The 9,482-nt window shown below is 54.8% G+C and overlaps 1 protein-coding gene across 4 annotated transcripts in view; it reads right to left on the bottom strand.

Moving 5' to 3' along the window:
* Positions 1-3,185: 3,185 nt before the first annotated feature.
* Positions 3,186-9,482, bottom strand: part of CCR6 (C-C motif chemokine receptor 6) — a 28,387-nt gene continuing 22,090 nt past the window's right edge. For 3 of the 4 annotated variants that reach the window (XM_023254575.2, XM_011282547.4, XM_023254574.2), the window contains exons 2-3: positions 5,974-6,079; positions 3,186-5,875 (exon numbers count right to left, since the gene is read on the bottom strand). In XM_023254575.2, the coding sequence (XP_023110343.2) occupies positions 4,754-5,875; positions 5,974-5,982 (1,131 nt within the window). In that variant the 5' untranslated portion in view covers positions 5,983-6,079 and the 3' untranslated portion in view covers positions 3,186-4,753. The remainder of the gene's footprint in view (positions 5,876-5,973; positions 6,080-9,482) is intronic. The other variant, XM_045058357.1, reaches the window with a different exon arrangement.

Raw genomic sequence — 9,482 nt, 5'->3', positions numbered from 1 at the left:
CCCCTCCCCCGTTCATGCTCTGCCTCTCTCTGTCCCAAAAATAAATAAACGTTGAAAAAAAAAAAAAAGGTGGAACTAACGATCTGGAATCTCCTTTTTTATTACATGCCCCTTTCCCGTCAGAGCCAGTATTTTAGTTCCTGGATCCGTCATCGCCCATTCGGTTACTTTTCCTTTTGTTCATTTTCCAAATCAGGAAGTATAGCCCCACGTTTTGTTAAAGCTTTGCATTCCGGTAACCTACTTCCTGCGGCGGAAGCAAGCAAGGGGAGTTGGCACACAGTCGTGAACGTTCCCTGGAGAGCCTCCTTCCCGGTCCCCACCTTGTTTCCAGCATCATCCCAGCACAACACAAAACGAAACGATTACTCAGCAAGCACCGAGACGTGTGCTACGTAACAGGAGTTAGTAAGGCACGACACAACATCAAGCCCTGGGATGTAGCGACAGAATACAGAGCACAAGCAGAAAACGCGCCACGCTGAACTCAGAAGCCTCGAAGTGCAAGCAGAGTACACGTTTTCAGGCGGTTCCTTTTTTTCCACTTCGAATATTTGTTTTTGAGCCTAACCCCCCCCCCCCCCGCGAAGAGCCCCGGGGCACGCCCGCCACATTGCCGGCAACCCCGGCGACCGTGCGGGGGCGCTGAGCGCTGAGCGGACCTGCGCGCGCCGCCTGCGGCCACCAGGGGGCGGCAGCGCCCCGCCGGGGAGCCGGCCGCAGCCCCGCGGGGTCTCCCGGAGCGTTTGCCCGCCGGGCGGGGGAGGGGACCGGCCTCTGGCCCCTGCGGTGGGGGCGGGGCCTCCCCCCGCGGCTGCACCTGCTCCTGCGTCACGTGAGCGGTACCGCTGTCCTTCCTCTCCCTGAAGTTCGGGTTGCCGGCGCCCCTTCTCCCCTCGCACACAGCAGCGGAACCGCTGTGTGTGCCCTGCCTTTACAGGTGTGTGGACGCGACTCGTGGGCAGCCGGCGGGGGACTCCTCCCCGGCTTTTTTCCCCTGCTCGTAACCCCACGGCGAAGGTAAGGCCAAGGAAGAAGCGACTCCCGCAACTTGAAGGGCATCCCGTTAAAGAAAAGGCCGCCTGCTTTCCCCTTTTCCCCTTTCCGGTGGCCGGGATGGAGACGTGACGGAGGGAGCTGGGGCGGCTCCCCTGCACCAAGAGGACCGCCCTGCTGGTCATCGTGGATCGGCTCCGTGGACTCAAAAACAACAGAGAAGTCAGCCTAGGGATCAGCTTGCCTCTAGCTCCCTTATGGATTTACCGAAATGAAACACGAGACAAATTATTACATCAGCCAATGCAAGCCGGGGAGGAGCGTGAGACTGCGCGCTGGCCGTCGGCTGCGGTGTTGCAGGTGCGCGCACTGAGCCGAGAGATGCGAAAACAAGCCGCGGCGGGTGGTTCCGAGCTGCGCACGCTGCCGCCCCCCGCTGGTGGAAAATCTCTGAGCACAAACACCGCACGTGCCAGGTTCCCTGTAGGGCAAGGCGCAGAGTGTCGGGCTCCATCACAGGAGCTGGACTCGCTGGGGTATGACAGTCCACAGAGTTCACAGTAGACGTGGGACATCGTGGGACATCGTGGGACATCGTGGCTCTTCCCAGCGTTGCGAGGGAGGAGGTGAGGGCTCCCGGAACGGGGCCACGACAGCAGAGGCCACCCGAGCTCGGCCGCGGGAGCGCCCTGCGTGTGCACCGGGGCGGGCACAACCGGGCCCCCCAGGCACCCCCTTCCGCGGCCACGCTGCGTCCCCCGCCCCCACAAGAGGGCGCTGTCCACCCCAGCACAGAGGAGCTGGAGGGCAGCCTGGGGAGGCTGGGACCCACCGGCCTCTGGAATCCTGGGGCGGAGGCTCTCCATGCGGAGTGTTGCGGGTGGGTGGGGGGTGGGTGCGGGCGCTCAGTTACCGCACTGGTTAGGCGGTGGGCGTGGCCTGACCCCAGGCAGCCGCCCCTTCCCACCTTCGTTCCGTGGGGATGTGCGTCTGAAAACCTGAAAAAGGAGCGGGTATTTGCGACACAGCTTGTCAGGAAGGAGGAGACTCCCCGGGAAAGAATTCTCGAGTGTGTGACGTTAACCAGAGTGTGAAAAGTTGCTCCGCCTTCAGAAAACGGGTTGTTAGGAGCTGGCTTGTGGCCCCAAATTCACCTGGTGGAGTCCTCACCTTCGGTTCCTCGGATGGGACCGAATTTGGAGACGGGGCCTTACAGAGGTGAGTAAGGCAAAGTGAGGGCCTGTGGGTGGGCCCTGACCCAACGTGACCGGGTCACACACAGGGAGCAGGCGGCTGTCTACACGGCCAGGACAAAGGCCGCCGGAGAAACCGACCCTGCCCACGCCTGGATCTCAGACATCCAGCCTCCGGGACCGTGAGGCAGTAAAGGTCCGCCACGGCGGCTGCGGGGTCGGTGCCATTTTATTCCGGCACCTTCCCAAACTAACGCGCGATTTGCACGCACGCTGTGTTCCTTTCGACCAGATTCTCTGTTCCTACACCTCCGCGGTGCCTGGAATTGGCACGCGTTATCAGAAATCTTCAAAGGATTTGAAAATATTGTACTTTTCCGGCCTCCTTTTAAAACTAGCCTATCTGTCCGGAAGCAAATAACGACGCTGTCTGCAAGGTGATGCTTCCCTGCCCACGGTGTCCCCTTTGTGGAGATTTATGGGTAGCGAAGTCTCATTTGTCCGGAAATAAGTGCTCAGGATCGCCTCAACTACTCTGGAACAGGAACCAAGAGAACTTGTCTTCTGGCCAGTGCAAGTAGTTGTGCTTGTATACAAATCCGCACGCGTGCGTATGTAATCAACGTAAGCACATGTATACGACTTACGAACAACACACGGGCAAATCCTAAGTCGTTGCCCCTGGGAAGACAGTTCTTGCAAGAACAGATAGGTGATTCCCCAGCCATTGTAGAGTCGCGTCGCCAAGGCGCGGAGGGTGGCTTAATGTGAGACACACGTAAGGTCCAGCCAGAGCCTGTGATGGGAGCGGATTTGGGGAAACCAATGAAAAGAAGACACCGGGACTGTTAAAGAACAAACCAGAGCCACCTAATATGGGAGCGGATCCGTGTAGCTCTGGGTCCCCTGAGGGCGGCAGTGCATTTCGGCACCGAACACTTATGGGTGTGCCCAAGGCAGCAAGAAACAACGATATGTAATGAAATAAAGTATGTGTCATATTTTAGAAACGTTTTTATTCATTATGGCTGAAGTTTTAAACGGGCTAATGCATAAAGAAGTAAGCTTATCTGAAAAATTATACACAAGAACTTATTCCGGCTGTGCCCAGCAGACACGGTGCTTCTGTGCCAGCCGGGGACACACGCCGAGCTGCAGAGACCCGCTCGGCGCATCGGCCGTCCTGAGAGGGGCATCTGAGTAATGTCCCCGTGCTTTGATTTCTGGAGTCGAACGCTGACAGGTTCGAAGGAGGTGGGACCTCTGAACACCACAGTCTCCCAAGTCAGAACACCGATCCTGGAAGACGAATCCTACTTCCCGTGCAAAATAGTTTTATTTTGCAAAGCCAAAACTATCTGTAAACATACAGACGTTGGATCCTAAGCTATCACTTCGAATTTCATAGAAAGATGCGGTTGAAGCTTGTAAGAACAGTAGAAAGTTTCAAATAACACGTGAGTCAGGATTAAACACGTCAGTGTCTTTGTAACACTACCTGCATTTTTGTAATATTCGTCCTTCTTCCACTCGCGTTCATATATTTACAAAGCACTTTCAAAACTTGCGGTCTAGGAACTTTGTCTGCAAAGCTGAGGAGCGCTGTTAAAGTCTGGTTCCATGACTGGGGCGCCTGGGCGGCTCAGTCGGTTACGCGTCCAACTCTTGGTTTCAGCTCAGGTCATGATCTCACAGTTCGCGGGATCGAGCCCCGCATCAGGCTCTGCACTGACTGTGGAGCCTGCTTAAGATTCTCTCTCTCTCTCTCTCTCTCTCTCTCTCTCTCTCCCTCCCTCCCTCCCTGTTTGCCACCAGCGTAAAGCGCTTCCTACCCAAATCCCCCTGTGTGTGTGCCGCTTCTGACCCGCTGTGGACGCGCAGCAAAAGTTCTCTGTGTACTGTCTCAGGAAGCTTCCTTGCTCCATTCTAAAACTCAGATTTAAACACCTAACACTCCCGACTGTACTCCAACCCCCAATTTCACTACGCTTTGTGTGACAAGTATTTATTAAGCCCCTCCGTGGGCTGAAAGTGTGCCGATGGCATGCGTCTTCGTGGAACTCTGTCGAACAGATCTTTGGAGGAGAATTGTCGTATCTGCAGTGACCGTTTTCCCAGGGAAATAAAGCAAACGTTTGCTCTCCCGACGGCGCGTTGCGACCCGCTCTCTCCCGTCCCCCAGGCCGCTTCTCCAGCCCGGGGAACGCATTTCGGCACCTGCCTGTGCTGCCTCGTGTGAGGCTCTCGTGTGACGTTCTCTGCAAACCCTGCACGTGTGTGAAGTGACCAGGAGACACCGTGCTCTAAGGGGCGGTTACGCGCCTGCTTCCGAAAACGTCCACGTCTGCCAAGAGTCCTCTCTGCTTTGGGGAACGCCAGCCGTGGGGAGCCCCGGGGGGCTCGGGGCTGCGGGGAAGAAAAGTGGGGACACGCCACGTGGGGGCCCCGGCAGCCCCGTCAGGATGAGACCCCCGCGGCCGGTCCCACGGGGGGACGGGGTCCCGGTCCAAGTGCACGTTCCCCGAGCCGCCGGGGGGGGGGGGGAGGCCGCGGCCCCGGGCCGGTCACATGGTGAACGACGACGCGTTGTCGTTGTCCGCGGTCTCGCTGTTCTGCCTGGAGGTGAAGGCCTCCGAGTGCAGCCTGGAGCAGGAGAAGCCCGACGCCTTCTGCTTCCTCCGCACACACCACAGGTCCTTCACGATCTTCAGGAAGTAGCTCCGAAACTTCTGGCCGATGAAGGCGTAGAGCACGGGGTTGAGACAGCAGTGCAGGAAGGCCAGGACCTCGGTGACGTTCTGGCTGTAGCCCAGCAGCCTGGCGCCCTGGCAGGAGCGGTTCATCCTGCCCAGCTGCGCGGCCGTCACCAGGAGCACCATGTTGTGGGGGATCTGGCAAGCCAGGAACACCAGCACCACCGCAATGATCACGCGGATGGCCTTGTGCCGCTTGGAGTTCTGAGCCTGCACCAGGGTTTTGACGATGAACATGTAGCAAAAGATCATAAACACCAGCGGGATGAAGAAGCCGAAGAGGAGCTGGAGCCCCAGCATCAGCAGCTTCCACTTGATGGGGTCCGAGACCGCCTGGTACCGGGGCTCGCACACGTGGCTGCCGTGCACATCGTACTTCTGGTTGAACGTGAACGTCCAGCTGGAGATGAGGACGGAAGCCACCCAGACCACGAAGCAGATGGCCCTGCGGTGCGCCAGCGTCCTGGACCGCAGCCTGAAGGACTTGGTGGCCTGGACGATGGCAATGTAGCGGTCCATGCTGACGCAGGTCAGGAGCAGCATCCCGCAGTTGAAGTTGATGGCGTAGATGCCCTTCATCAGCTTGCACATGGCGTTGCTGAAGATCCACTCGCCGGTGGCGTGGCTGACGGCCCAGAACGGGAGGGTGAGGACAAAAAGTATGTCGGCGATGGCCATGTTCAAGAGGTACACGTCTGTCATAGACTTGGCTTTCTTGTAGAAAGCAAAGGTGACCACCACCAAAACATTGCCCAGGAGGCCAAAGACGCAGATCAGGGAGTAAGCGATGGGCACAAACAGCCCAGAGAACGTTCTGACCTCCTGCAGGGAGCACAGTAACGTGTTGTCATCGAGTGAGTAATCCGAGCTATTATTACCCGACCCAAAGTAATCCTCACTCAGACCGAAGACGTCGCTGATGTTCATCGGTTCCTGGAAGGCGAACAGAGGTAGAGTTAGCTGCCGTGTGATTTCCGAGGAGCCCCGGCTGACCGAAACGGTACCCCCGCCAAAGGAGACTAGACGCTCACCCCGTTCATCGCGCTCTTGTTTTCGGCGGAAAATACGGGCCTGGTACGGAAGGGGGTGGGCGTCCAGCCCCTCCGGCTCACCAGCGGAGACAGTAGAGAAGTGAGTCTAAGGAGGAAAGAAAGCAAGATACACTGTAGTTGAGACAGAAATGTTCCCGGGGAGCCGGAGAATCGCGTTACCAGCATTCCGTCTCACGAGGACCCAGAGCGTGCGCGGCATGCTGGCTTACGTGAAAATATCCATTCGGGGGGGAGCGCCTGGGGGGCTCAGGGAAGCATCAGACTCTGGGCTTCGGCTCAGGTCATGATCTCACGGTCCGCGTGTTCGAGCCCCGTATCGGCTCTGTGCTCACAGTACAGCTTGGGATTCTCTGTCTCCTTCTCTCTCTACCCCTCCCCCACTCTCTCTCTCCCAAAATAAATACATCAACTTAAAATTTTTTATTCTAGAGAGAGAGTGTGAGCAGGGTGGGTGCAGAGAGAGGCGGGGGGTGGGGGAGCGGCGGGGACAGAGGATCCAAAGTGGGTTCTGCACTGACAGCAGGGATCCCGATGCGGGGCTTGAACTCACAAACCCTGAGATCGCGACTTGAGCTGAAGTTGGGTGCTCAACCAGCCGAGCCACCAAGGCGCCCCCCCCAAAATATTTGTTTCAAAATATTCATTTAGAACAGGGGTCCACAACCTCTTTCTGTAAAGGAGCAGATGGTAAATATTTCCCCTCTGCAGGTCATATAGTCTCTATCCCAACTACTCAGACCTGCCCCGGTGGCGTGAAAGGAACCATAAACAATTTCACAAATGAATGCGCTTGAGTCCGTGGGGCATCATTTGTCAATCCCCGATCTATAGCGTAAAGAAGGCTGATAGCAGCAAAACCACAGATTCTGACCTACACAGAAATCTTGGTGCAAAAGTCAATTTAATTACGTTCAATACGATTCCACTGAACAACATCCACAGAAGTGTAGGTGCGTCTACAATACTTAGAATTTACAGTCTTTGCCTGTATCTAGTTGACAGAATCATTCGGTGTTTTTCATCCTGCTGGGGATGTGAGAATCTCCCGTAGAATTTTTTTTTTAAGTCTAAACGTGACAGTCATTCTCAAGATACACTGAGTAAGATTCCCGGGCTCGGAAGGCAGGAGGGACGTGTATATGCGTCTTAAAAGTCACGGCTGTTGCAGCCTACAACCACTAACCTGCAGGGGCAGCGACATCCTAATCGTCAGAAACCAGACCGCGGGGAGGAAGGTCAAAGCCAAGAGGGGCAGTGCCCGGGCCCGGCTCAAGAAATTCGCCGGGATACGAGTGAGTGCGGAGCTGGAGTCTCAGAGGGAAGGGCTCTGACCACTGGCGTTTGAAACAAACTCAAACAGGAAAGGATGGAGAATTCTCTTATCTTCACATCCAACCATTCCCTGTTATTGAGTGTGACCGTCCTGATATATCATCTGTCCCTCCCCGTCCCCAATAAATTCCCTGGCCCAGGATGCTGATAATCGTGTCAAATGTGTCTTCATCCTCCTCCTCCACCCTACCCTCCCCCCCCCCCCCCGGGTGCACCGGCAGGGAATCTATCACCTACACAGTCAGTACCCATACCTGACATTCTGGGAGGAAGTCAGGATAACACAAAACTCGCCCTCGCCCTGAAGGATTTTCTGAGCCTACTTGTCATATCGCTGGATTCTCATCGTGCTGTTTCCACAGTCATGGATGGGGCGGCCCCCAGCCCGTTCCTCCCCTGATGCCTGGAGCTGTCACTTGGGGAGTCTTTGCTGCCTTCCAGCCGCTGCCCTGGACGTGCCACTAGGGGGAGGCGTGGGTCACCTGTGCGCATCTGCAGTCACCTCCAGCATACATTATCGGGGCTTTAGGGCGGGCAGAAGAACCAGAAAGTAAAGCCTTTGTGTGTGAGAGAATAGGAGAGGGTGGATATAGCAATCAGATCATCAGGGGAACCATATCAATCAAACATGACTACAAGATTAACGGTTCCGGCCAGGAGGGATTAACAGAAACCGAATGCACCGTACGGCATTCCACAACCAGAAAACCCTGTAAAGTATGTCCAATAACAGTTTTCAGACATTGGTGTCACAGGGTTAGGGTCCCTGACGAGAAGAGAGCAGGCAGAGAGTGCTATGGCCCCGAGCTCTGTGAAGCCCCAACTTACACAGAAGCAGTTTCCAAGTGCAGGGCGTGGGGGCTACCTGACCTGGGCATGGCCACCCCACCGAGGACACAGGGATCGGAGTCCTGGGAGGCCAGGGCAGCTATGCTTTGCAAGACAAAATATGGGGGAGGAGGGAGCCACACACAGAAAAATAAGGACAGCGGCAGAGACGTGTCCTTGAGAGGAAGCAAGGCAAGACTGATCCCAGAAAGGAGAGACAGAGAAATCCTCGGAATCCTCGCAGGCTAGGAATGGTTCTCTCCCGCAGGAAGAGTAGCGGCACCTTCTAAGTCCCAGATCATGGGACAGCATCCTCAGAACAATACCGTGTTAGGAGGAATGCCACTCAAATAAACCTACCTTAAACGCTGCTCTGATCCTGCCATAACAAAAGAAGGTCTCGGATGTGATCCATCTGATTCCAGTAATATAACTACATTCCAGAACAAAAACATGCGACAAAATCCAGCCTTCGACCATGTGAAGTGCATGTCAGGCATCCAAACAAAAATCTCTAGACCACCGTAGGCTGAATGTCTGTGTCTCCCTGAAAGACGCTAAAGCCTAATCCCAAGGTGGTGGCATTTATAGGTGGGGCCTCCCCTCGTGTGGGATTAGTGTTCTCAGAAGAAGAGACACGTGACGGCCTTCTTGCTCTCTGTCTGCCGTCCGCCACGTGGAGGCGACAAGAAGACTGAACCAGGAGGGGGTCCTCCCTAGACATGGGCCTGCTAGCACCTGAATCTTGGACTTCCCAGCCTCCCCGACTGTAGCAATAAATGTATGCTGTTCAAGCCACCCTGAGGTAACCTGTCACAGCCACTAACGGGCTATAATGCGGACATTTGAGGAAACAGGAAAATATGACCCATAATCTATGTGAACAAACAGAAAAAAAACAAAGATGATAGAAAAAACTGTTCTGTAGCTAGTACAAATACACTTCAAATGCTCAGAAAGGTAGAGGAAAGCATAAATACAGTGGAGAAAATGACAAAAGATACAAAAAAGACCCAAATCAATGTTCTGTAGATGAAATACATAATATGTAAAAAACAAAACAAAACAACGCTGATGAGGATTAACATACACAGATGAGTTGTAATTCTCTGCCCTAGCAATATTTGGAACATTTGGCCATTGAAACTGGAAAAAAAATCACAATGACATCAAAAACATGAAATAAAATGCTTACGACTACATCTTCGAAATCGACACGAGATTTCCATACTGAAAACTATACGACGTTGTTGACAGAAAGTAAGATCTAAACGAAAGGAGAGTTGTATCGGGTTCAGGATTAGACAGCTCGATATTAGGGTGTCAGT

This window comes from Felis catus, chromosome B2, assembly GCF_018350175.1.
Source record: "Felis catus isolate Fca126 chromosome B2, F.catus_Fca126_mat1.0, whole genome shotgun sequence".
Taxonomy (NCBI): domain Eukaryota; kingdom Metazoa; phylum Chordata; class Mammalia; order Carnivora; family Felidae; genus Felis; species Felis catus.
This window is presented reverse-complemented; position numbering and strand designations above follow the sequence as displayed.